The sequence below is a fragment of the Sylvia atricapilla genome, chromosome 17 (assembly GCF_009819655.1).
Source record: "Sylvia atricapilla isolate bSylAtr1 chromosome 17, bSylAtr1.pri, whole genome shotgun sequence".
NCBI lineage: Eukaryota > Metazoa > Chordata > Aves > Passeriformes > Sylviidae > Sylvia > Sylvia atricapilla.
In genome coordinates, this window is record NC_089156.1 from 5961152 (window position 1) to 5988756 (window position 27605).

Sequence of the window (27605 nt, forward strand, 5' to 3'; positions counted from 1 at the left end):
GTGCTGACCGCGGGGAGGGCTCAGTGAAGAGGCATCCCTGGGAAGCCTTCCCGCTGCTTTCTGGCGCTTTCAGCCCCTCTCTGATGGCAGAGTGTGTGGCAGGAGGGCACCCGGAGCCGCGGCCGCCCGCTCCCGTCCCCGCAATTCCAGGCATTGTTCGCGGCCCCGCGCCCGCTCCGCGGCCCCGCCCCCTCCGCGCGGCCCCGCCCCCTCGGCCCCGCCCCCGCGCGTCCCTTAAAGGGGCCGGCTCCTCTCGCTCGGCTCCGGCCCCGCCCCGCCCCCCCTCCGGCCGGGCAGCGCCGCCATGGCGCTGGAATTGGAGCCGTCCGCGGCTCCCCTGAGCTCCTTCCTGAGGGACTTCCCGGCGCCGCTGGGCCCGGGGGAGCCGCTGCCGTGGAGCTCCGCGGGGTGCGGCGCCCTGAGCAGGCCCGAGGTGCCGGGCGCGCTGGCCGAGCGAGCGAGGAGCCTCCTGGGCAGCAGGTGAGGGGGCGGCGGGGCGGGCGGCGGTCCGGCCGGGCCGCCCCGGGGCGCCGCTGGCGGCCGCTGTGAGGGAGCGGGGCCGGGCCGGCAGCGGGGCCGCGGCAGGTGCAGGCGCGGGAGGCGCTTCTTCCTGACGCGGGGCCCGCCGGGGGCGGGGGACAGAGCCCTCAGCGTCTCCGGGGCTTTTAGGTTTGGAGCTGTTTTTACTGTTATTCCCCCTTCTAAATTACTTTTGGTGACTGGTCATCGCTTCTCTTCAGGCCATAGGCCTTCGGCCCCGTGCTTTCATGGCATTGTTTGTGTGTGCTTTTCAAAAACATCGCTCTCGCACTCCCGGCGCGGACTCGGTTGCGAGGCTGCGGCCAGCGCGGCAGGGCGAATCCTGCGCTGGAGGGCCCACGGCGGGACTTCGGCCCCTCAGGGCACCCGGGTGGGTCATGGGCAGGTCTCCGCCACGGTCCGTGGGGTGCCTCACAGGGCTGTTCAGCTCCCCGGCCCTCCCCGGCCTCTGTGGGTTCCTCAAGCTGATGTTTTCTTAAAACTTCAGGAGCACAGTCACAGCACTGCTGGAACCCACAGCTGCTCATCAGTGATGCTTCTGTCATCCCCCGACCGCGTCCTTATAACCTTCATCCTGAACAGTTCAGACTTTGTCTTTAATCCTAAGAATTTGACTGTGACTTACTTCTGTTGGCAAGTTCATGCTTCATCCGGAACAAGTTATGTCCCACCAGTCTCTTGTCCCCTGATACTCCACTCTCTTACTGCACTTCGGCAGTGGGGCCTGGGCACTCCAGCTGTTCCCGAGTTCCTGCCACAACCTGCTTCACCAGCCTGCTTTGGAGAGGCAGCAGCAGGGATTGTGGATGGTCTAAAAGGACACAAGTGGTGATCAAACCGTGCTGTGGTACGGGGGTGTGGAGGAGACTGGTTCTGGTTTGGTGTATGCTGAGTGTTACCTGCTTACTAGAGGAATTTGATAGGTAGTAAACAGTTTGAATTACTTACCTTTTTCACTACCATCTGGTGAGTTTATTAACACCAAATAGATTTGTTGTTGTTGAAAGTGTGTAGGTGATTTTTAGATATTTAATTTGTCTGGGAAATTTGCCTTAAAAATCAAGTTATTCCTACATATTACAGAGCTGATTGTGGACGTGATATCACTCACTTAAATGGTGTGCCTAAATCTGAAGATGAGAAATGCATACCAAAGAAATACAATTTCTTAGTCTGTAGTTTAAAAAGGCACAGGTAATCATTGCATTATTTAGTTGTGCTCTGACCAAATTGCTCTTGAACAAAACACAGCTGTTGCATTCCACAGTGCAGTTGCAAATTCATCACGTGCATTGAATCTTTGAACTCTGTGGAGCAAGAGCGGTTCTGGGTGAGTGCTTTAAAGAACAGGGTAATGCCAGTCTTGGAACAAATACTTATCACATGGCACCTACTCTGCCACGTGGGCCACGCTGATGCTCTCTGCAGTTGATTTAGAAAGGAAGGTATGAGGCTGCAGAGTTATGGGACGTGTTACTCAAACTGCAGTGCTTTAAAAATCAGTATTTCTGATCTGCATATCTGCTGATGTTCTGCTGTTGCCTATTGGGCACGGTAACAAGTGGAAACAGAAGAGGAATGATGGTTTTGCAATGCTTTCACCTCACCTGTCACTCCTGGTGTTTACACAGAGAGGAGCCTGCCAGTGTCAGAAGCTGCATTTTTCACATACCTGCCCTGCAGCCAGTTCTGGCTCCTCAGCCTCTCTTGTGGAGCTGCCTAAATCCTGAGCTGGCAATTAAAAAAAAGGAAGGGAAAGAGAGCTAGAAAAAGTAAAGCAGAGTTAAACTGCAGCAATCTACTTATTAATTCTTTTTTTTTTTATGAAGTGTTTGTGGAAAACAGAAATAGATAAGGGAAGTTTTTTTATGAATTCTCATGGCTGGCTGCAGGTAGCTCTGTGTTTGGGTGAAGCCATGAGTTTGGGTGTGATGTAGTGTATCTGAAGTGTCAAGTGTAGGGATCCCTGCAGAATTAGAGCTCAGTTTTGGACTCCTATGACAAAGAGAAACCTCATCTTGCAGTTGCAAAAATGCTGCATTTTCCTGTTGGGTAGACTAGGTCCTTGCATGTGGAGAAAAAGACTGATACAGCCCAAGGCCAAGACGGGGATCTTATGTTTTGAAATTGCAGGCCTTCTTATAATCCCTGTAATTAGGAAGTAAAACAAATCTCTGATTGTGTGAGAAATTGCCAACATTACATTTTTTCCCCTTATTTGCTGCTCTGGGTCAATTTAAAATGCAGCTTTTAAGGCTAAGTTAGTTTTTTCTGTTGATGTGAATCCTCAATAAAATGGATGAGGGGATAGTAAGGGAATAAGAGAAAGAAGGACGTTAAAGATTTTAAGAAATGGAAGAATAAGGGTGGGGAGTGGCATTAGAGGACATTTAAATGTTTGTATAAAGGTTGTTGAAGATGCAGAAGTGGTGCCAGATCAGTGACTGTGCAGGAGGTCACTGTAGTGGAGACCCAGTGCTCTGCAGGCTGTCGTGGCAGCATCCCAAGCACACAGCTCAGTGAAAAACACACACCCTCAAATATCACTGTGTTGTTCTGCAAAGCTGCAACACTGTGAAGGTGTTATTTGATGTACCTTGCTGACTCCTGGCGTTGTTGCTTGATCTCTATTTCCTGAGTGTGAGATTTCTCTGGCACTCCAGCATCACAGAATGTATTTTACATGGTGATTAGCACGATGAAGGATTTCTCTGTAGATCAAAGTGTTATTGGGAATCAAGTTTGACACGTGGTTCAGCTGTTCTGCTTTTCATTTCTGTGTTGTCAGGTACTTTGTTCACACGTGCACAGATGTTTGGGTCATGCCCAGAAGGGCCCAAGCTAATCAAGGTCCACAGGCAATAAAGGCCCACCAATACCCTTGGCTCAGGAGACAACATGTGGTGATGTTTAGCTTGTTCCTCCAGTTGCTTGCAGACACAAACCTTTGTGCCTTTGCAATGAGGAGCGTTGTTCCTCCACTGCTGGTCAGGATTTCTGTCGGGAAGAGAATGGGCCAAGAAGTAACTTTGGTTCGGTCCAACAAGGAGTTTCTGAATGCTGCTGCTTCTCCAAGGCTGCACACATCTTTTTACATGGGAGCAGCTGGATATGTCAGGCTAAGCCCTGAATGTCGTCATCAAAAATGAATTATTTTAACGAATTTCTGCAAATGCAGCTACTGTAGTGAAACACCAGCTAAAACAGCAAACCATTTTTTTTCTCTGGCAGGCCTCGCCCCTAAATCACTCATCTGGTGAAGCTTTGCAGATATTTCTACTTTGAATAGTTCATTTAAATCAATGGGACTGCCTGCTGCTAACTGCAGCTAAATACATACATAACATTCTGAAGAATCAGAGCAGGCTTAAGTTATCTTGTTTTGCAGAATTTTAATTAACATACACTTTTGGGCAATAGCTGTGTTCTGAAAGTCTATGTAAATAGATGAAATTAGTTACTTCCCAAGCTTTACAAATTAACCTGAAATATTCTTGACTTTCACTGCAACAGAACATGAGATGAAATCAGACCCCCAAATATAGAAATTTCATCTTCCCCTTGATAGGAGCTGAAACTTGTATGGCCATCCTGTGACATATCCAAAGAACAATGTGAAATTCCTGCAGCCTTCCTGTTGGAGGAGATTTACTACAATAACAGTTGAGAGACTTGGGCTTCCTGTTCTGCCCCCTCCCAAGCGATCTGCTGTTGCCTCAGCATCCTGTTTTGTGTCTTTGTGCTTTTCACGGTAGTGCTCACTCCAAGGTGTGGCCCTGGCATCTTTATTTCCAGTAGTCCCTTCTTTTAGAGTAGTTAATTCAGCAATTCTGAGTTTTTTGATGTTTTAATGTGATTTAAGTATGAGGAGGGGAAGAGGAAAATCTTACCTAGCTTCTGATTTCCCAATCTCTTCTTAAAACACCCTTTAGTCTCTTCCTCTGTGAAAACTACTTTCTACAGTGACCTCTGCTTTTAATAAATACCCTAAAACTTACATCTTTATTCCTCATTTGAAGAATTTGATGTAATGCACTGGTACTTCTTGCTTGGGAACGTGTTTGCATATTTTGCTCTCATAATCTGTGTGAGAGCCTTTCTATTGTTGTTTCAGGATAAATACTCAAATTTGAAACAACATGTTTAGGGCTTAATTGAAAAGTGGCTTTTGTGGAATTAAGCCTCTCCTGTTCTGCTGTGGGGTTCTTCTTCCTGCTGAGAATGAAATGGAAGTAGCAGGTGACTCTTCATTGCACATTTTGTACAAAAACTGTTCAGTAATGACTGAAGGGCCTGAACAGATGGATTCTGGAGTCTAAAGCTGCTGCTTCTGGTGGCTTCATAAGAAAAGCTGGAAAAAACTGCTTCATGTAACCACAAGAGATGGAAATTCTGTGCGTGGCACTGTTTATGTATTTGTTTTGATTCCCTCTTGTTCATCTCCTTTAATGACCTGGTGTCATTAGCACAAGTAACAACTTCCTGTGCATTGTAGAATGTCAGATGTTCTCTCCTTAATGGATATATATTTCTACTTTTCTGGCCACCATCACCCTGGGAACTCTGAGTACTGCTCTATTAAATGCTAATGCTTAAAGCTGCTTGAGTGGAAATATTCTGTAGTTTATTATAACAATGAAAAGAGAAAGGGAAATAAAAGTAGCAAATCGAGGAGAAAATACTGACTACAAGCAGCTTTTGTTTATGAGGGAACTTGTGACCCGCTATTATTTTGGCCGTGTGAGAGGATCTTTCATTTGCTGGGGAACTGCTGGCATTTGCAGATCCGCACTAAACCCACTGCTGATAGAGCTGTAACGTGCTGGAAACACACCCTGGTGTGCAGTGGCAGAGCTGTGCTCTGTGTGATCCTCTGCTGTTACAGAGCCCATGGAGCAGAGAGGGCCACATCTTCCCTTGGACATAAGGCTGCAGCTGACCTATGCTAGAGCCTGTGCTTTCAGACAGAGCACTTCTTTCCCCCCAACGTATGTGTGCATGCACAGTCTGCAAGGATTGGTGCTCTGGCCTGCAGTACCACTGCTGCCTTGTTGCCATGACTTTGGTCATAATGTCTAGAAACACTACTTTTTAATCTGATAGATAAGTGATCAATACTTGGCCAAGACAGTTGGTAATCTCTTGTGCTTTATTTTATACAGATTTCCTGTCAGTACTGTGGGAGAATGTGTGTATTTGGGGTAGGGGGAATATGAATTCTTTTTTTTGTAAAATAGGTAAATAAAAATGCAGAAGGCGTTGTGTAAACATGGGGTGTTTGGCATGTCCTAGAGAGACTGTGTACCACCCTCCAAGGTGACACAGAGCTCACTCCTCTGCTCCCAGTGCTGAGGAGCAGCTTTTTAGGATCTGCCATCTGCTGCACTACCCCACGTCCTCAAAGCCCCTGTAAGCTGGGCATGGAACAGTGCAGAAGTCTGTCAGTTGTTTCCAAGCCTTTGTAAAAATTATAGTTGTAGATCAGGCTCTGGCCAAGGTGTGGTGGCCTGACCTTTGATGCTCTGGGTGCCTCCCCCTTATCCAAAAAACTGTTTGCTAGAGACTTCTGAATGTACCTTCTTAAACTGGAGGGGAAGAAGAGGTGGGAACATCTTTGAACTGGTGACTTGTTTGCAACACTTGCTGCAAGTGTATTGGGGATTTAATGACCCAAATAAAAATGAGTAAGAAGTTATCTTATTGTGGTTCTGCTTCCCAAGAGAGCATGAATATTTTGGTTTTTTCCTTCTGAAGACTTGGTACTAAAAGGGTCAGTAACAGTCTTATAATTGACCTGACATATGTGATTATACTGTGGCTGTGGTGGTCTTTTGAAATAAAAAAAATAGATAATGAAATTGTATTGCAGAAGAGAATCAAGGTGAACAAGAGAAGCAAGTTCTGGTCTGTCATTTATGCCAAATCTAAAGTATGCAAAATATCATAGTTTCATTCTACTTCCATGTGTAACTGTATTTTGGCCCAGAGATATGTGTATCAGCAGGAGCTTTGCATAGCTCCTTTTACCAGTACTGTGTGTGTCCAGTAGTCCAGAGTCTTTCAAGGAGGAGGGTGGCATATAAATTTTAGTGTCATCTTCATTAGCATAAGTATTTCTTTAGTCTTTAACTTACCTCTTTTATCTGTACTCAGGTTTTTGAGGCGGGTCTTGTATTTTACTGTGAGTGGCTGGAGGATACAAGCTCCATGTTCCAGCCACTGTTGATGTGACTTCAGCTGCTGGTGAAGCTATGATGCCTTGTCTGCACTGTTGCAACATGCTTTAATTCTTTTCAAATATTTTTCTTATTGTGGTCAAAACACACCCTTTATGTTAGCAAAGAAATAGCCTGCAGCAAAGAAATTCAAGGTCTGTTTACTACTAGCCCGTGTGTGCTGAGGCTGAGTGTTTAGTGTTGCGTGTCAGAGAAACGGGGCTAACCTGGTTCTTCTAAAATTCCCCTCTAGTAGCATCCTGTGCGTGTAACACACCCCACCAGCTTTCCTCTCCTTCCCAGTGTAGTTGGTTTTCCACTTAGGAAATTGCTACAGTGTTCCTTCTGATTCATGGAGATTAAATTATGCTTGGTTCAGCTCATCACCAGGGTGTCTTGGGCTTCTTTGAAAGGAAGATTTTAACAATAAGTGACATTCTTCTTTGCTTACAGGAAAGGTTTGAAGTCTGCAATGGTAATTGCAGTGGGTTACTTTTGCACTGGTTGCCATAGGTACTGTGGCTGTTTCCAGATACTCTCCAGCCAAGTGAGACCTTGTAGCTCTCAACTAAAGCAGCAGTTTTTGCTCTTTTTTAATGACCCATTTTGTTAACTCTTGAAGTCTCTGATTTAGAAGGTGAACTTAGAACTGGTAAACACTGAACCTGAATGAAAGATGCCATTCCTTGGAGCTCCGTGTACTTGAGCTCAGCTGAAAATCAGTCTTGCCAATGTGGTAATGCTATAATAAAGAGTTAATGAAGTAATTACAAATGTGTTCTGTTCAGAACTGAGATTGAACTAAATAGGTTGGGTAACCTTTTAGACTTTTATCTTTGTTCAGTGTGTTGGAATTAATTATTTGATGTTGTTGCTGTCTGCATAACAAAATCCCAATAAACAACCACTTTTAATAGATTTGCAGAATGATAGAGGGGGAGGAAATACATAGGAAGCAAAGCTGAATGAAGCATATCTGTACTGAGGAATCACTGAATTTTCCTTTTAGGAACTGGGTGGCAACTGGAAAAAGTTTAAGGATGTGACATAATTTGTAAATTTTTTCTTTGTTACAGGCATCCTGTAAGCAGAGGTTTATACAGAACTTGTGCATTATAGCACTTAGTAGATTTCCTTTTGTTTAAGCTGCTTTTTATGGACCCAGTTCAGCAATCCTGGACTCTGTTTAAACTCTGTGTATTTCTCCTCTCCAAAGTATTAAGCCCTCTTTTGATGGTGAGCTGTGAACCCAGGCTAGATTTGATTTTTTCCTCCAGCATAGCAGAGAAATTCTGAGGATGTCTGAAGCTGTGGCTCTCACTGTGCAGCTAAATGCATTCTGTTTTCTTAATGTTTCTTGTCTCTATTTGTGGAGCTGAAACGTGCTTTGACTAAAGCTTCTGACTGTCAGCAGCATCAACAACACATCTGACCTTGTTTGTGGGGCTTATATTTTCATAGTCCTTTCTTTTTCTCTTATGAGAACAACAAGAGGAAGAAGGATTTTGGAGGGCAGGGGGTGCCATATCTGTTTTGGATGTATTCCTTGCCTGACCTTTTAAAAGGTTGTCTGTCAGTGTCAGAGTCATTATAAGCAGGCATTGTTACTTTAACTAAGCTAGGCAAGAAACGGAGTCCCATAAACATATTAGCCTTAAAAAAGAAATAAAAAGCCACATTCTGTTTTCCCTTGATGTGACATGACTGCAGCTAGCACTGAAAGGACTGCAAACACATTGCCATCTATTTGAAGTACCGAAATAACTCATTAAATTGGGCCGTCAGTGCCACAGAATGTGCGGCATAAAGCAGGCCTGTGTTGGAGCCTGCTGACTGACACAATGCTTTCTGTTTGCTGCCACGGGAGGTACTCATACACGGCTGTGAGGATGTGACAAGGCCCGTCTTTCAGGAGCACAATGGCAAAATGCATTTCAGCTTGTTGTCACCGGGATCTAAAACCCCGCGGTCTTCCCCTCCCTGCCCTTCTGTGTGCACAAACCATTGCTGAGCAGCATCACAGGCCAGTACTTCCACCATTTCGTACTCCCCAGCAAACCAGTTTTTATGCAGAACTTTCTAAATGTTTCCTGGCAAAACAAAGTCTTGTCCTTGACTTGATGTAGGTGCCTTAATGTGGTATTTGCTTTGGTTGTGTAATTCGATACCTTGTGGGAATCAAACACTCCATGAACAATGGATAAAGTGTCTTTTTATGGATGTTGATTCTTATTCTTCATTGTGCTCACAGAAAATGGCTGCAACATGTGTTGTGTACTGTAGCTGCTAGTGCTTGCCACAAGACTATAGTGAGTATAGGAGTTATTTTATAGTAGCTTCCTTTTGGGGTTGGATAGGACTTATTTGTTTACAGATTCAAAAACATAATAGCAAGCGTGTGCTTCTTATAAAGCATGTGGCTTGAATAAAGCATTGAGTGAATGAGTCAGGAGATGGTGAGCAGATCATGCAGCCTTATTGTCTTCTGGATGCCTACCTAAAAGCTTCATCTAAATGACAAGACTTGGAGTTTCTTCTCATCCTAGTCTCAGCTCTCTGCATATTTTACCTGAGTGGTTTCTTTGGAAAACTTCCAGTCAGAACAAACTGAATGATAAGGGCTGGAGGTTAGCACTAAGTGTGACTTTTCTGGTGAAGGGAAGGAGAGTTCCAAGTAACTTTTTTAGAGATTTGCATCTACCACAATGCTGAGATCTTGATACTGTCTGTGGTGAGATTGTTGACTGCAAGCAAGAGGCTCTGTGTACTGAATAGAAACAAAATGTGTGTGTTCAGAGGCTGGAATTGAAGGTAGCAGTTCCCATCTGAGAGCTCAAGAGAAAGAGGTACCATCTGCGACTGGAGTGTGAGGCAACAGTTTGAAAATATGATTCATACACTTCTTCCTCTTTACATTCTTGAGAAAGCAGTTGTCTAACTGAGGATCTTACTAAAGATTTGTGTGAATAAATACTGAACATATGGTTTGCTCTACTAGTTTACTAAAGAATTTTGTATTATTGTGTGTAATGGTTTCTAAGTCTGAGGTCACCAGCCATATGCTGCAAGGTTGTAGCTCCATTTAAAGTAATGCAATCTATTTTGCTTTCTCTTCTTTTTCTTACCAGCAGAGATGTTTCACCACTTCTTGCAGCATCATTGATCCATGCTGCAGTTGATGAAGTTCTCCAGACAGACCTGACTGAATTTAAGCTGCAAAATGTGGAAACAGAGGGAGAAGGAGATGAGGAAAGGTTCACCTGTAAGTATACTTCTTCTGTCTGGGGTTTTCCCAGAGCTTGTCTTTCAGAAGACTTCAGTGTTTTGAAATGTTTCCCAGATTTATTTGGTTAGGCTGCCTAACTAAAGCAGCAGTGAATGGAACTTCATTTGCTTTTGCTGGGTATCTGTGGGATGAAAGGAAGCTGTGCTAGTTTTGTGGGCAACATGCAAACACAGTGTCAGGAGCCCTGACTGATCCTGTGGTTTGGCTTTCTGAAAGGGGAGAGTGTGCCCTTTTCCCTTTGGTAGAGTGACCTTAGCTAATTACTCCTGTGTTTTGACCTTGACCATCACCAGCTGTTGTACAGCCAGACCAACACCTTCAATTCATCCAGATAAACCATCTTGCTTTTGTCTTGGCAACCAGATTCTGGCTCCTCCACATCCTGAACATCCTGAAACTCCAGATCTTTCTCTTGGCAAGTTGCTGAATAGTCTGTGTCTTTATCAATGATTTTTCTTCCCACTCTCCCCTATAAAGGTGGGATGCTGAGGGAAGAAGAGCCTTGCATGTGTTCTACCTGGTGCCTGCATTTTCTCCTGGGTGAACTGGGGAGAGAACAGACCTTAGTGACTGAGCACTGGGTTTGTGCCTTGTGTAACAGATGGTCCTGTTGCATTTACATGCTGAAGTGTTTAACATTAGACTTCACCAAACCTTCAGTCCCAGTGCCAAGAATTTAAATGGGGCAGGATGCAGGCAGAGTGGAAGATAAAAATGGTAAGGAGATGTCTTAGGCAAATCAGTCTTTTCTGTAAGAGGAAATACCCTTCCATTTCCCTGGGATGGCTTGAAAGGCAGTTCAGTGTGCCCCAAAGAGAGCAGTGCAATGGCCAGGATATGACACTTCCCAGAAGCCTCTTTCAGCATTCATGTCCAAGTCTGAAATGGCAGGAGGGGGAACTCAGTTAATTAAGTCGTGCTGCACCCTGATTATGTCATCCCTCACCTTAATGCTTGTGGCCTTCACTCGCTGCAGCTAATGTGACCTGGAGCAGGGCTCTGCCTTGAGGGGGAGCTGGCAAATAAGAGTTGTGTGGCCAGGTCACTGCAGCCTCCACAGGAAAGTCAGAGGCAGCATATTGTAACTCACCTAGGATAATTACGTGGGTTTGCACAAAGCAGTTGGAAACTGTTATCAGAGCATCCTGCAGTCACTGTGCTGCAGACTCTTTGTTGAGTCCCATGTAATTACCTTTGAGGTGAACTATGGCAGTAATAGAGGACATGAACTGCTATATATTTGTGAGTCTAGGACTGTAATCTGTAGTTCTGTGTCTTATCTAAATCTTGGGGCCATAAACCAAAATGAACCCTATCTGAATAATAAAGAAATAATGTTTAGAAGCAAGGAGTAATGAAGAATTTGATAGGACATGGACATTTTCTTGATCACAAACATCTGATGTCTCTGGTTACTGTATATATTTGGGACATTTGTACAATATTCAGGCTGCTTTTTTACTCTGGAGGCTGTAAAGATAGGACTGGACTCTACTTTTAAGATTATGCAGACACAGTTGGAAAATCCTTGGGCGAGTTTCATGTTGAACTAGGTCACATTCTCCTACTGTTCCTTGTTGACAAATACCCCAGAGCCCTCCCTGTTCTGATGGTTGAAACCTTCTTAAATTTCCATTCAATTTTCCATATTCCTGTATGTTTTATATGTTGGTTCTTGTGTCACCATTGCCATTTACATCAAATGTCTATTGACCATTTACTTCCCCATCAAACGGGATGGAAATTTGCTCATTCTTCAGGTACTTGTGTTACCTGATCTCAGCAAGGAACAGCTACTTTAAAGGTGTTCATTTTCCTGCACCCTTGGACTGTATTTGTTTTCTCCTGTCTTGTAATTGCTATTACATTGCTTTAACTGTACAACTAGAAGGAAAGCTGTTCCTTGTGCTACAGCACGGTATGGACTCTCTTCCTGCACTGCAGTAATAAATCTGTCCAAAAAAAAAAGGCCTTCTTGGAATGAAAGAGAAGTGATTATGTAAAAGCAACAGTGGGGGTGTGTGCACGTGTGAGTACCACTGTTTGTGGTACACTGCAGAAGCATTTCTGCTGTTAAGGTACTAAATTCTTTGTCAGATTTCACAAGCTTCATATTTAAACAGCAATATCTTCTGGTTAGTATCAGTCTAGACATTTACAAATGTGTAAACTAAAAGCTGTAGGCAAAGCTTTTAGTCTGAGATGCTGTCCTATTTAGTTATTTTGTGTAAGGGATAATTTAATATTTAAAAGTTTTTATAGCTTGCCCAGTAACACTTATATATTAAGCAAATCAAAAGTAATTTTGGTTAGTATGTAGTGGCTACTAATCAAAGATGTGTGTTTAAATTTAAGCTTTCAATTCTCCACACCCAGAGATGCATCTGACACTGGCTAGCCACTGTTGCTGAGAAAAAAAAAAAAAGTTTGAGAACCAAGAGTTATAAAAAAGAATTCTGAGGAAGCTTTAATGCTAGCAGTGTTAGCAGGAGTCAGGATAAAACAGGTATAGGAAAGATAGTTCATGCACTGCAGTTCTTTAGGATATACTCTAGTGACCAGTAAATTATTTTTGCTCTGTAAGTGTTGTTTTCAGTGCATTTTGAAGCTAGTTGATTTAACATTGAGGCAGGTTTCCTACTCAAAAAAAACTTTAAATTGTTACCTGTTTGGAGGGATACTGTGTTGTAAAGCTAGACACAATGCCAAGCACCGAGGCATTCAGTCTGATGAACAAGTTTGGATTAATTGATCTTTGGGATGTATCCAGAAAAGGATTTGAGTGTCTGGCTGGAGCTTTTCACACTCTGCCCGATGGGTGTTTACAGTTGTGCTTTGTAATGACAAAGCTGGAGAGTAGCGGAAGTGTTGTCCCTGCAGCTCCTACAACCATGAGTATTGAAAAAGGTAAAGATAACAGCTTACAATTGTAATCTGTTCAGCTCAACTATGAGTTGAGCTATTGACCTCAGCAAACATTTTCAGGCTTCCTTGTTGTTTCTGTGGAAGTGGTTCTGTCAGACATAATCTGACCCAAAACCAGGCCAGTGCTTTTTCAGCCCTTGTGTCCAAGACAATAGCAATCTCATATTGAGGGGTTTTCTCCCTGCTTGATAATTCCCTTTTATTATTCATTTTATTTACCACTATATCTTACTAATTTCACTAACATAATAACATTCATGTCTAATATACCAGACTGATTTTTTTAGGGGGTCTTTGTTAGGATTTTTGTAATGTAATCACCTGCTTGATAAACCTTAATTTTGAAAAAGAACAAGTAAACAAGCTGCTATTATCCATAATGCTACACTGTTTTCCATTTCCAACTTTCTCTCCACGTTATTCTCAGGACTTCATTTTAATTCCTGCAGAGCCTGTAAAGGCGGGGTGCTGGATGTATGTATGTAGCTGTAGGGAAAGACACTCGAAGGAAGCACAGGCCATAAGATGCGACAGTGTAGGAAAGTGGGGCACAGCACTCAGTGTTTGTCTCTGTGCTGTCAGTGCTGGATGGGGAGTCGCTGCAGCGCTGCTTTTTCAACAAGCTGCGGGACGTGTGCTCCGAGTGGCAGAAGCAGCTGCCGCCGCTGAGGCCCCTGCGGCGCTTCCTGCTGGTGTCCATCCACGCCATCCGCAACGCGCGCCGCAAGATGGAGGACCGCCACGTCCTGCTGCCGGAGTTCAACCAGCTCTTCGGGCTCCCGGTGAGTCGGGGCACTGCAGGGGAGGCCGCCCCTGCAGCTTTGCAACGCTGCTGTGAGCCCTGGTGATGGGTGATGTGAGAATCTGTTGCCATAAGTTATTTGTCATGTCTGCACCGGAGCAAGGACTTAGTGACTCACACTGCTGGGGGCCAACTGCTGCCCTGATAAAGAAGTGATGCAGGGAAGAGCTTGTGACTTTGGGATTCATGTCATAAGTTATGATGGGGAAGATGGGAAGTTCACCTAGTGTTATGTTGCTGGAGTTACAATGTTCTGGTGGTTGACACAACTTATATATGGATTGAGAGCAGCCCTGAGGGGCAGGACTTGGGGCTGTTTGTTGATGAGAAGCTCAGTGTGACCCAGTGATGTGTGCCTGCAGCCCAGAAAGTCAAACATGTCCTGGGCTGAATCAAAGGCAGTGAAGGCAGCAGGCTGGGGAAGAGGAGCCTGCCCCTCTACCCTGCTCTGATGAGACTCCACCATAGAGCTGTGTCCAGCTCTGGGACTTACTACATAAAAATGAGTTGGACTTGCTGGAGCGAGTCCAGAGGACACAGATAATGAGAGGGCTGGAGCACCTCTGCTGTGAAGACATGCTGAGAGCTCGTGCTGTTCAGTCTGGAGAAGAGAAGGCTCTGGGGGATGCCTTATAACAACTTCCACTCCTTAAAGGGGCTACAAGGGAGGGGCTTGGAGCAACCTGGTCTAGTGGAAGGTGTCCCTTCCCACGGCAGAGGGGCTGGAATTAGCTAGTCTGTAAGGTCCCTTCCAACCCAAACCATTCTATGATATGGAAAACAGCAGTTGTACAAGTACCGGCTCATGAAACTACCAGAGGACTGTATAACCAGCAGTCTGCTGCTTCAATGGCAGGTTATTTTGAAGGACATGAAGTGACTAACAGCAAACAAAGAAAAATAATTGCCCTGCAAAATACCCATTTTATCCATTTTGTATATGTGTAAATGGACTTAAATTGCCATTTGTATGGAAGAAAGCCCAGAATAAAGAATCTTTGCTTGTTGGTAGCAGTCTGTGAGCTATTTTGGTTTCCAACACGAATGTCTCCTCTCTCCCTCCCTGCAAAAGGATGACGTTGACCGCGCTTACTTTGCGGTATTCGATGGCCACGGTGGAGTGGATGCTGCCAATTACTCAGCAACCCACTTACATGTCAACGTTGGGTTGCATGAAGAGATTGTTAAGAATCCAGCTGAGGCCTTGAAATGCTCTTTCCAGAAAACAGATGAAATGTTTCTTTTCAAAGCCAAAAGAGAGGTGAGTGGGTAGAGATTAGTTCCATTGTATTTCAATAACACTGAGAGCTGTTGGACACTGTGGTATTATCCAGAAAATTCTGACAGTACAGTTTATTTAAATCACTGGCTTCTTTATGAAATTATGCTACATATAATGGGTTTGTTTGATCAAATTATTTCTTATTTTGAGGAAAACCAGTGCTTGGGAGTTCAAGATGAGTAATTGAAAAGAAGTGCTAAAGTGATTTAAATGATTCTGACATATCAATTATTTGAGAGAATACTGGTGCCTCCTTGTCTAAACCAGGCAGCCTCCAGATGTTCTGTTGTCCTGGATCTTACCTGGAAAAGAGATTTTTCTTCCTTTCTTGTCCCACAATTAGTGTCACTGGTGATTGTAAGTGAAAAATGTGTTTGATTTAAATTGGATGCCTCAGTTCATTAAACCTACTGATGAACATTGTTTCTTCAAATCTGCATTACACTGTTTGAGAACTCTTATTATAGCAGTACTGAGAAAGTACTCATTGTCAATATCTTCATTTCTGTCAATGAGGTATGAAAGAGGGACCAGCATTTCATAAGGTCTGACACTCATCTTTAAGTGGGATCTTGGATAGTTAAATGTTTTTCCTTTGTTGGCATTCTCATTTAAATACCCAAGGATAAGGAGATCTGTGTGGAGCAAGGTATCTGTAGTTGCTAGTGATAGAGTGAAGAATGTGAAAGGGATTGGAGAGACATGTTTGTAAAATGTTCATTCTACTGAAATTCAGATCCTCTTGCTTTTCTGCATGTCTCTGTTTTGGAATTAATAGCAAGAGAAGGAAGAACATAAGAGATAGTATTGAACATTTGCATATTAGAAAATGTTTATACATAGTTTATGTCAAGTCTCTTCTCTACTATCTTGTACCTTTTTTTCAAGTACCTGAGTTAAGATTAACAGGTCTAATCTACTGCATTTACTGTGATTGAACCTAAATTTTCAATATTGCCCTATATCCTAGTAGGGCTTGTTGAATATTCACCTGACACACCTGTTTTCCTTCTGTAGAAGCTGCGGAGTGGCACAACAGGTGTGTCTGCCTTGATTGTAGGGAACAAACTGCACATAGCATGGCTGGGAGACTCTCAGGTGATGCTGGTGCAGCAAGGGAAAGCTGTGACATTAATGGAACCTCACAAACCAGAAAGAGAAGTAAGTCTGACTTGTTTTTTCCTCTTAAGTGTGTTGTGTCAGATTCTCTCTTGAACCCTTTTGGAGTCAAGCCTTTTTAAGTGTTTGGTGCTTTACGTGATTATACATACTGTATGTTAGGATGCACGGAATTAACTATTTCTCATTTTGCATCTACTCCTGTGTCTTGACAAGGTGAACCCTTACCCTTCCCTGCTTGGAAGTACTAATGAGTGGTACTGATAGTCTTGACTTCAGTTCCTGCCCAGACTATTCAAAATTCGCAGTAAAGACTTTCACAGGATTTTTGTGTGTGAATTTAAATCTGCCTGTTACAAAATATCTTAGTAATTTGAGATTAATAGCTATTTAAAATGTTAGCATAATGCAAGTCTTTCATTATATGCAGTCCTGTCATTGAAAAGCTAATGCTAATCTACTGGCCTAACTGGCTTACAGTGCATTGCATTTCCTATCTATTTTAAATAGCCAGATATTTTATTCCATGAAATTGGATGGGGGCTTTGCAAGTTTAGCTGGCATTGCATGACCCTTTGCCTTCATTGCATGAATATTTGTCATAACTGAGCAGTTAAAGGAGTATCAATGCAAAAACTATTGTTACTTAGCTTAGTTATCGTGTATTTCATTCAGAACATTTATGTATTCACCCAATTGCTGTATGGAATTGGAAGAAGTGGCAGGAAAATTTAATCATCCATATGGGAAAGTAAAAAATGATACAAAAACTTGAGAGTTCTGCTTTTTTTGTGGACAAGCCATAGCAGGGATGGAAAGTAGTGACTCATTTCCAGTGTCAATGTCAATGTCCAATCCTATGTGTATGTTTCTGTGCTAGATTCTGGTAAGTGTTTGCTGTGTTCATTGTAGAAATACAGAAGCTGGAGCAGCAAACAAAATGTATTCCACTGTTTTTCAGGATGAGAGAGCAAGGATTGAGACTCTGGGTGGCTGTGTAACCTACATGGACTGCTGGAGGGTTAATGGTACCTTGGCTGTTTCCAGAGCAATTGGTGAGATAAACCATCAGAATCAGTAAACTTCGGATTACGTTTGTTTGAAACACACCACCTGAGACTCTGTGTTTGCTGTAAATGGTGTCTTGTTCAGCATCAAACAAATAGTAAGGGACTTACTGTCCTTCCCATAAGGCAAGGACTTACGTGGCTTGCAGCTACATCAGCTTATTGGTTTTACTGAGAGCATAAAATGTTGTTCTGTTTTGCATACTAGCCATGATAGTCCTATTTTTTCTAGTAGTAAGATTTTGCTTCCTAGAAACGCCTAAACTACTATAATGTTTTACAGTAGTTTAACAAATATGCAGCTTTTAATTTGTGAAAGTGAAGGAAGCAGTAAGTGTTTTTCTAACCTTTTTTTTTTATGTGCTTGAATGTCTGAATTGTGAGGGGGTTTTGTCCACTTCAATATGAATGTATCTTTCTCCTGACTGCAGATCTTTCTGCTGAAGTCAGATCACTGCATTCTCCTTCAATATCCAGCGATTTAGGGCATTTTAATTGTAGTATTCTCACAATCTTATAAAACAAGCTTACTTTACTAATTGCCAATTAGGGCAAAAAGAGGAAAAAAACCAACCTGGGCAATACAGTAAATAAATGTAATGTATGAGTGGGAACAGATTAGTATGGAATTTGTTTACTTCTATTTGGATCAGTAGCAACATGTTTGGTATGTATGTCCATACCAAACTGATAAACCAAACACAGTGAGCAGATTCTTAGTGCATTGTGATGTATATCTGGATAGCTGAGAAAAATATTATTTTTGTGGTATTCTGAATGCTAGACTGGAAGCATACCTGCAAAATAAATGCCTGTCTTCTTGCACAAATATATTTGAGAGAAAAAAAACTTAGGAATAAATTCCTCATTTTCCCTGCAAAATTAGGGAAGCATAAATTAAAGTAGCTCCTTAGAAAACCCACTGGGTTTAGGTAGGTTCCAAGCATGCTTAAAGAAACAAATGTCTTCTGTGCTTATTTCATGGCTTCTGACTACTGTTGTCCTGCATCAGGTACCTCTGGAACATGATCTGGCCATCCTTGAGGATGTAAAAGCAATTGGTGGGTGAAGAAGTACCTGTTTACATCTGAAGTAATAAAGCCTTTGCTTTGCCTGTTTGTCTCAGGTGACATCTGCCAGAAGCCCTATGTCTCTGGTGATGCAGATGGAGACTCCTTTGAGCTGACTGGCTCAGAAGATTACCTGCTCCTTGCCTGTGATGGATTCTTCGATGCCATCAAGCCCCATGAGGTTGTGGACTTGGTCCTGGATCATTTGATGCAGACCAAAGGAGTGGGGCTCAAAGCAGCAGAGAGACTGGTGGCTGCTGCCAAGGAAAATGGATCCAGTGACAACATCACTGTCCTGGTGGTGTTCTTGAGGGATCCTCAGGACATCCTGGCAGACTGTCTCAGAGACTCTAAGAGCCCTGGGGCTGATGGTGATGCTCAGAGCTCACCCTTTAACTTCCTCAGCTGCGAGGCAGCAGCCACACAGTGACAGAATCTGCTTAGTCCAGAATGTTCAAGTAAGTGCAGGTAAGGAACTGCTTTCCACTGAAGAAGCCTCTGATACAGTGGGTGAAATGTATCAGGAAAAAGGACAAATGGACAAACGTGGAACAGAAAGGCAAGACCCCTTTTACTGAGTTCCCATTTGTCTTTTCCTTCTCCCTTTTTTCTCCCTCCCCTTGAAAAACACAGAGCAGATGTGGAGATTTGTACAGCTGTTTCATCTCTGGGAGCAGACACTAAAGTGTGTCCCAGAGTGTTGGTCATATCCCTCTCTCCTGGAAGTGGTAAGAAACCATAATAGGTATAAGCTAATGGATGAAAATATGCCTTTCATGAATTCTAAGTGAAAATTCAAATTAGTGCTTAAAAAGAGCACTGTATATTGTATTTAACTGTGATGTTACTTTGGAAGGTGATGGGGAGAAGCTGCCCCCACCACAGAAAAGCTTCTTCCTGTGTGTGTTCTGTAGGACCAGGCTCGGGGTGCAGGGACTGGGTGACACCAGTGTGCTGTGGAAGGTGCTTTTGGTTTGTACCAAAGATACTACGAGAATGATGCGGCCTCTTTATTCAACAGAAACATTTAACGTTTGTGCGTAGGGAGAGGAGAAAATAAAACTGGATGCTCCAGAAAAGCAGCAAAACTAGCTAGAAATATCCCAGGGAAAAGGACAGAAAATGAACTGCTTTCTGGGATGCTCTGGTTTATAAACTGGAATCTGATATTTAACGGCACTGGATTATTTCTCCCTAACAAACATGCTTATTGGCTATTTGACAGCCTGAAAAGACAAGACCCCTCATGTGGTATTTGAGAGAGATCTTTACAGTTTGTGTGCTCAAGCAGGTAAATGTGCTCTTCCTGCCACTATTTTGTGTACTATAACAAAGGAGAAGTTTATTTTTATTGTAAGTGTTTATTTGTTAGTTTTCTGAACTTTATATTTGGAGGAATGTTTTGCAGTGTTACTTTATTTTGTTGTGGTTTTTATTTAAACTGGAATTTTAAAGTGGCTCTGTGTTTATTATCTGGTGTAAAAAAACCTGACTACCCTCAAGTGCCTTAAATATTTCACCCAGGATTGCTGGCTGGCTATCATAGTCTAGTGAGCCAGTTCCTAATTTTTAAAATGTGACATTTTGTTTTCATTGATGCACTTAAATGTTTCAGTTTGTGAATTGTTTCAGTGGTAACTAGGTTTCAAGAAAACATCTCTCATTGTTGCCAAATCTTGTGGGTTGTAGTAAAAGCTTCACTGTGACTTACTCCCTGCCCTGTGCAGAAAGCTCTCGGGATTTAATCATAAAGTAACAATATGAGTAATTATTTCATTTAAAAAGAAGTAACTTCTGGCCTTCACAAGAAAATTTAGTAACACGAAGTAGAAACAGTTTAGTAACAATCTTTTATTAATTGAAGGTTAATTTGGCCACACTTCATGAACCTCTTGGGTCTGAATAACTTTCTTAGGAACTGTGAAGCTCAAGGATGAAAGAATTATAATGAATGTGTGAGAGTGTTGCACAACTGCTCTATTCATGACGTGCTAGAGCCTGTGGTTGTGTTTTGTCTTGCCTGGCTAGCAGGACTCAACAAGATCTGAGGGCTCAATGGCAAATTTGTTATTAATTTCAGCGCCTAAACAAAAAGTGCTTTGCATCTGGCAGCAAGATTGTATGCCGCATTTAGAAGCACATGTCATTGCAATATGTCAGTCCTGTTGATTAAAATATGGTGAGCATTAATGTTGCTCGGGGAGGAAGTTTAGGTGGAAGGGCTGGAATGGCTCAGAGGAAGAACAGAGCAGCACTGTCTATGTTCACAGTCTCTGGACCCTTGGCTGATGGGGGTAATGCAGTGACCCAAGGCTTTTGCTGGAATTACTGTGGACAGTCCTACAGTTTTTGATGTAGGACCTCCTCAGTGACCTCCTCTCTCACTGCACAGCAGCTCAGACAGTGACTGCCTTGTTTTGCTGCAGGAGCTTTTCTGTCTTAAAATGTATGGGGAAGGATTTCCATTATGGCAGCCTGGTGGGGCAGGCATCAGTGTTTGCAGTGAACCTTCTCCAGTTAAGGAAGCCCTTGGACTTGTTCAGTGATCCCCTTGGATTTATCAACTCCCCTCTCTTTGATTTCTAGCCAGATACTCAATTCCATGCTAAATCCTGATGACCACTAATGCCTCTTGGTGTCTTGGAAATGGTTCTATTATTAATATAGTAAGAATCATGCACAATTGCTTGATTTTGTTGTTATCTGAGGGTTATCAGGAGAGGGGAAAATTATTCTATTTATGAAGGAAGGTGGGAAATGTTGGTAAGTTCATGATACAGTTTAGTTTCTGAAATTTGCCAAATTTCCTCAAAAGTGAAGGGGACTGAACAAGCCAAACTCTTTGTAATAGTTTTGGGTTTGGTTTTTTTTATTTTTTTTCCCAGTCTTTTCTGGGTAGATTTGCATTACAGAGGAAAGAAAGTCTTAAGTCTTTTGATGGATTCTTGCAGCTATGTGAGCATATCCTTTTCTGTTTCAAATTTGATAATTTCTGTTTTATGGGAGCTAAGTGAAGTGGGCCTTTAGAAAGCTGTCTGTGGCAATCATAAAATCTAATTCTTAAGCAATGCTCTAGGGAAGAAATTCTGCATTCTTAGAAGCTGTTCCCTTACATTTGCATTCATTCTGAGTGACACAGTGCTTCATTTCTTTGAGATGTAAATGGATAGGAACAGTCTTTGAGAACTCGGAGATTACAGCGTGGATTAAAAGTATTTCTCTAATTTTCAGAGATTTCTTACAACTTTAAAAAGTTTGGTCAGGTCAACAGAAATTGTAATGGGTCAAAAAAGACAGCTTGTATCCTACTGCTAGAATAAGTAATTCCTAATGTGTCATCTACAGGAAAATCCCTAATACAGCTTGGGGGGAAGCTTTAGAAATTAGCTGAAGAATTCAGGACAAATGTTCAATAATTTTCATGTCTTACTAGACTCCAGATGAATGTCTGCTGCTGCATTTTACCACTCAGCAGAAGAAAAATTGCTCTTTAAGGGAGCCTGAGTTTTTCACACAGAGCAGACTTAAATTCTTTTGTTGTTTGACTGGAAACCGGCTTCAATTGTTCTGCTGGGTAGATATCCAACACCTCTTTTGCTTACGGATAATTCATGCTTCTACCTTCCCTTCCTTTCCCCATCCTCTCCTTCCAAGCCACACACCTAACACAGTGAATATTCTGGATTTGACAGAGACAAGATTAAATTTTTACAAATAATATTTGTTGGGGAGGTTGATTTTGGCTTTTTTTTTTTTTTTCCCTGAGAATACGGATGATAGAAATGCAGGAAAAATTCTAGAGCAGAGGGAGATTAAGTAAAATCCACCCTCTGAGTGATGGAGGAGTGAAAGAGAGAGACAGGAATGCATTTAAGTATTATTAATGCCTATTTTAAAAAGGAAGTGGGCTGGAAAATAGAGCTACAAATGTCAGTTCTTTCGAGCGAAGTACCAGTGCTTGAAAGAATTGGAAACACACCCATTAAAAAGGCAGAGCCCAGCTGTGGTAACTCTGTCTTCAAACAGCCAAAGAAGGAATAGCACTGAAAGTGTCCAAGGTGACTTACTGTGACCCCTCAATGTTACCTTGGAAGCTAATGCTCCTAAATGGATTTTTCCAAACATCCTCCCCTGTAAAGCAGTGCTGAGAGGGAGCACCCAGCCTCTGCAGCTCCTGGTCACTGTGCAAGTGCTGCCGTGAGTAACCGTGGAGTGTGTTAATGAGTGGAGGGGATGGGGAGCCCTGCAGGATGAGTAATTGGGCACTGAGTGGCTGCAGCAGTGCTGGCACCAGAGTAATGTTAATCACAGTGATGACTTTAATAGCATTTAATAGACACTTAATTCAAAGTCAATTGTGATACAGCTCTTTAAAAAAGCATTTCCAGGGCCATTAACCGTCTGTCATGAGGAGCCTCTAAAATTTCCACTTTTTTGTTGGATGTTGGGAAAAGTGCTTCTCCTGTTTTCTGAGTCCTGGAGATAAGTTGGCTGTCTGCACTGGAAAACCTGTGTTCAGTTTAAAGCTTAAATAAGTCCTTTGGGGTTGAAGCTTCCCTCCCAGGCAAAAAAAATAACCCCAAAAAAACCACCTAAAAACTAACCTAAAAAGGTGTTTCCAAAACAAATGACTAAGAACTTTTGTATGTAGTATTTGTAAATGGCAGAAAAGGTGAACAGCAAATGCCCTCAATCTATAAAGGGCGTAGACAATAAGTCTAAGTTAATATTCCAGGTCTACTCTTCGTGCAAGTTTGACTCTGTTGGTTAAATTATTTGTATTCTTGTGGATGCAGGTACTGAATGTGCAGCACCAGCCATTGTCTGTTTCTAGTCTTACAGTACTAAAGTATCAAGCAAATGCTTTAGTGAGAAGGTGGGGGGATGTTAGCCACAACAGAGCAGATTGAAGATGATTCATGTGTAATTCAGCTCTGGTTAAGCCTGAATTAAATTTCTCTGCTTAGTTCTATTACTGTACCTTTTGCAATTGGGCCTGTGCCTTCAGACAGATTCCTACAAGGAAAAAATGGTCCATTCTCCCATTTTGAGGAGCAAACCCTTCTGATAGACAGAATGTCACCCAGGAAGGACTGGAGAAGGAGAAAAGTGAGCTTTCAAATGAATGCAAATCTTCACAGTCAACGCGAAGTTATACACTAATGCCTAAACACAAATTTGTAGCAGGTCTGGTTGCATTTGAGTAGTGCTGGAAACCAGGGTGGTTTCTGCCAAGCTCATCATAACCTTTCAAACAGCATCAAAACCAAGAGGCTGGTCCTCTCTCTGTTACTAAATCGAGCCACTCAACCAACCAGCCCTATGGAGCATTTGTTTTGCAGCATTGACAGCTCTTAAGAGCTAAGCCAGATGTGCTTTCTGTATGTGTTTTGGTTGGGCTTAATATATTTCTTAGATTTTATTTCATTTAAAGCTGTTTTTATTTATATAAGTCATGTCAGCTGAGAAGTAAACAAATGGAGACTTGAAGGAGTGACTGCACCTCTGAACATGTATCCCTCATAGACACTTGTTAAAATAATGCCTTAAAATGAGCTGGTAGGCTCTTGTGACAGATAACATCATCTCTGCATGGAACAGGAAACCAAAATCTTCCAGAGAATCACTTAAACCCTTCCCTTGGTGTGACCCATCAGACCTGAACACTCACAAGCTGTTCAGCGTCCCTGGATTAATGCATGTTCCAAGCTGCACACATTGCTGCTGGTGCACACAAAAATAAACAAGGGACAGCTGTGTTGGCCACATAAAAAATTTAGCAAGATGCAACTTTTGTTAAGCAGAAGAGGACAAAATCAATAGGAAAAGAAATGTTTTCAAGCCTCTTGGAATGCAAACAATGGAATAATAAAAAAAAGCATCCTAGAGGAGTTGGCATTGCACTGTCAGCTGAAAACCACTGTTTCAAGCAAATGAATTTGACTGCTTTGTAATGTCTGTTTTATTTTGATAACAAACTCCTCTCAGTCAGAGTTTTATGTCTTATTACGTGCTTTTTAGTTGAAGAGACAAGACACATTCAGCTCCTTAGAAAGTTAAATATATCTAGGCTTTGTGACTAGCTAGATCCTAATTATTGAATTTTCTCTCAAGTATTAAGCCTGATTACTAATTTCCAGGAGATATTAATAGATCAAGTACTGAAGTTATTACTGATTAAATGGTTCTGGATTTCCATGTGCAGGAATGTCATTGGTCCTTCCTGATCTAGTGGGTCACTCCTTGAAGTTATTTTTGCCTTTTGAGGCCATACATTGGGCAGGTAAAAAGCTTGTTGCTTTGGCAAATGGAGCTGGAATGTGTGACCATCATTCCTGCCAGAAACTATTTATCCTTTTATCTAAGGGATGGTGGTTCTTTTTGCATGTCCAAGGGTGAGGAGATAATAGCTAGGGTGATCCTGTGGGGACCTTCTCAGGGCAATAAAAATACTTCTTTTGTGGTGCCCTTCATAACTTTGTGATAAGGCATTTAGCTGAATATTGCATGATTAATGCAGCTTTCTTTGTCTGTTTTCCCACTTTTTTTTCTTCCTTTTTTTCTTCCTTGTATTTAATAATAGCATGATATTTGTTTTATTTGGGGTCAAAACTTTACACTGACCAAAAAAAGACCAGTATAAAGTTTTTAACTCTAAGTTCCTTAAACTTTATTACTTGAATTACTTTTAACTTCTTCATCTTCTTCTGCAAGTCAGTTCTTCTGTGTCCTCCCTATTTTCTTTTTCTCTATCTTCTGTGTACATTGTCACCCTCTCCCTCCCCAGAATGTTGCTTTTTAGAGGATAAAATCTGTTGGCTGTAAAGTCAGTTTAGTTGCCACTTTGTAATTTTCACTTCATCTGTGTCCATAGTGAATTTGGTCTGCTCTTTGGAGGCTTGCACCACCAACAGTGTAAAAAGAACCATGTCAGCTAGGATGAGACTACAGTAACTGTTGCTTTGGCATGGACCAGTATTGGATATGTAAGAAAAAAATCCTGTTATTTGTATCTTACTCCATAGGAATACTTAAGCTTATTTCAGGTAACAATAGCTCTCACCCTGATTACAGGACTTCAGAAACATTCTTGTCTCTGTCTTTCCTTATTCCTGCAGATTGTTTGTGTTTTCAAACATTTGCACTGTTGAGAGTGGGGGGAATCTTTCTGCCTTCCTTGCCCTCCCCAGCTCTCTGTCGTGTCCCAGCTGGCGGAGCAGTCAGGGAGGGAGCAGCAGCACAGCCCGAGGCTCAGCGACCTCCCAGCCAGTGCCAGCCTTCAGGGTGTGCCCCCTACTGTAACGCCAGTCCTGTGCTTGAGGAGTGCTCAGTGAGACCTCTGTAACTACTCCTGCTGACTTAAAAATGTATCTTATCAGTATTAAAACAGCACAAGAGCAAAGCTGTTGCTTGAGGCACATTTCTTGCCACTGTGTTGGCTGATGAACCTTGAATGAAAGTAAGAGGGCCAGTGACTTTGAAATAGGAGCTGTTAGCCAAGTTTTGTAGAATCATAGTCCTTATTTATTTTGTATGCTAATCTGCACTTGTGACCCTGAGCAGAAAAGCTGCAGTACAGCAGGTTTGATAAGCTGTGGCTTAACCAGTGATCTAGTCTCTTAAAACTCTTATTTAAGCTGACTGGTTTTTTGCACAGGTTGAAAACCTGTTGTCACTGATCATTAAATGCTATGCATATTGTACATTCATTTACATGGATTGTTCTAATAGTGCTTGTGTGTATTATGCTACATTACCATATTTTTTATATATGTATGTATTGCATGATGTTTAATTTTTGGGATTTTTTGTACTGTCACTTTTGTATTCACACAGTGCCTCATGTATCTATTTGCATATTGCAAGAAGTTGTTTCAAAACAGTGATTGGAAACAGGTGGGGGATAAAACCTTGCCACTGTAGGATCTGATGGTTCTGAAGTATTAATAAAGTGTAGTGATTTGAAGCACTGTTTGTTTCTTTTCTTAAAGATCTATTTGATTCTAATATTTCAAGTACCTCATGTTGCAACTTTTTTCTTGTAGGTCATGGTGCTCATCTTTGAGTGGTTCCCCTGTCTCATGTTACCATGTTACCTTGTCCATAGGGCTTTTCTGGGAAAAGAGATCAGTGGAAGCAATCCTTGGAATTACACAGTGTGCTTACTTGAAAAGTTGAATGTCACTGAAACCATTTCAGGACCGTGTACCTCTAATTCCTTAATCTGATCTGTTCCTTCTTTTTCCCAGCTGATCACAGTGACAGTGCAGGTTAAGTGGGGTGTACTGTCTGTGTCCTGCAGTGACAGGATAATGATCTGAAAGGCCCTGTTGCAGCCAGACATGGTGACTATTTATTTATTTATTTGCATGCTTGTTAAGGAAGTGGTCTTTGACCACTGGAGTGGAGGCTGGAGAATGAATTCTCAGAGTATGTCAGGGCTAATTTACTACAGAACATAGAGAAAGTTCTAAGAGGAATAGTAACCTGAAATACAAGTAAGGCTTGGAAGCTAAGCTAACCTGTGTAATTGTTTCTGAAGTGCAGGTGATCATATCCTCAGGAGAGGAAGGCATAAGGAGAGCAGGACAGAGACAGGAGACTTGACAAAAGGCAAGCTTTAACTATGGGATCTGAGAGATGCAATCTTTCAAGAAGTTTGTCTAAATGCTTTTGTATTTATCCTAGAGAAGAGAATAAAAGTCTACAACAACCCAGAATTCTGCATCACACGGAAACAGATAAGGTATTTCTTGAAATACAAGAATAAGTATAACTATAATGTATCATCAGGTGTATTCTGGTCAAGATGTTGTGGGCATGCTTGAATCTACTTCAGATCAAACCTTAAGTCTCTTAAAATTATCTTCCATTTCATGGTTCTAGATGTCTTTTTTTGGTTTGTTTTTATTTTATTTTTTAACAGTAAGAATTGCAGGGGTGAAACTTCACTTGTAATAATCTCTAAAAACGCAGCAAATTCCCAGAAAAGTGTAGGCTGGGGATTTGCTTGACTAGGTTTAGCAGCAGTTTTCCAGTCTGTGATTCACTGGGCTCACCAGGGAGCACAAGCAGCAGCTGAGTGCCACTGTTCTGCCGTGGTTTTGTAAAGCAACTGTGGGAATCCATCAGCCAGGTGACTCCAGAGCCCAAAGGCAGCTACAGCTGGTCTTGGTCAGTAACAACACAGAGCTGAACAAAGTCACTGCAGTGTCTCATGGGAATCCCTGGTGCTTCCCAACAAAGGGCACTGCCTTCCTCTGGGTCTGAGCCCATTCCAGCTGCAGTTGAGAACAGGA

At 42.3% G+C, this 27605-nt stretch overlaps 1 protein-coding gene across 2 annotated transcripts; it reads left to right on the forward strand.

Annotated features, from left to right (window-relative positions):
• The first annotated feature begins 283 nt into the window (after window positions 1-283).
• On the forward strand, window positions 284-26272 carry PPM1F (protein phosphatase, Mg2+/Mn2+ dependent 1F). Of its 2 annotated transcripts, XR_010744928.1 has the most exons (9): window positions 284-480; window positions 9887-10017; window positions 13549-13748; window positions 14841-15029; window positions 16068-16211; window positions 17131-17224; window positions 18363-18774; window positions 18940-19034; window positions 25181-26272. XR_010744928.1 is itself a non-coding variant. In XM_066331389.1 (8 exons), exons 1-7 carry the CDS (start codon window positions 305-307, stop codon window positions 18734-18736), a joined length of 1308 nt encoding a protein of 435 aa, XP_066187486.1. In that variant the 5' UTR covers window positions 284-304; the 3' UTR covers window positions 18737-18774; window positions 18940-26272. The 2 variants fall into 2 exon arrangements, 1 of the variants encoding a protein (XP_066187486.1); XM_066331389.1 differs by having other exon boundaries at window positions 18940-26272.
• The last annotated feature ends 1333 nt before the right edge of the window (window positions 26273-27605 follow it).

Bases quoted from the DNA above. Each gene is read 5' to 3' on its own strand.
- PPM1F (XM_066331389.1), top strand. From the start codon at position 305: ATGGCGCTGGAATTGGAGCCGTCCGCGGCTCCCCTGAGCTCCTTCCTG. The intron at 15,030-16,067 runs GTGAGTGGGTAG...TTCCTTCTGTAG, and splicing joins TTTTCAAAGCCAAAAGAGAG to AAGCTGCGGAGTGGCACAAC. The intron at 16,212-17,130 runs GTAAGTCTGACT...ACTGTTTTTCAG, and splicing joins CTCACAAACCAGAAAGAGAA to GATGAGAGAGCAAGGATTGA.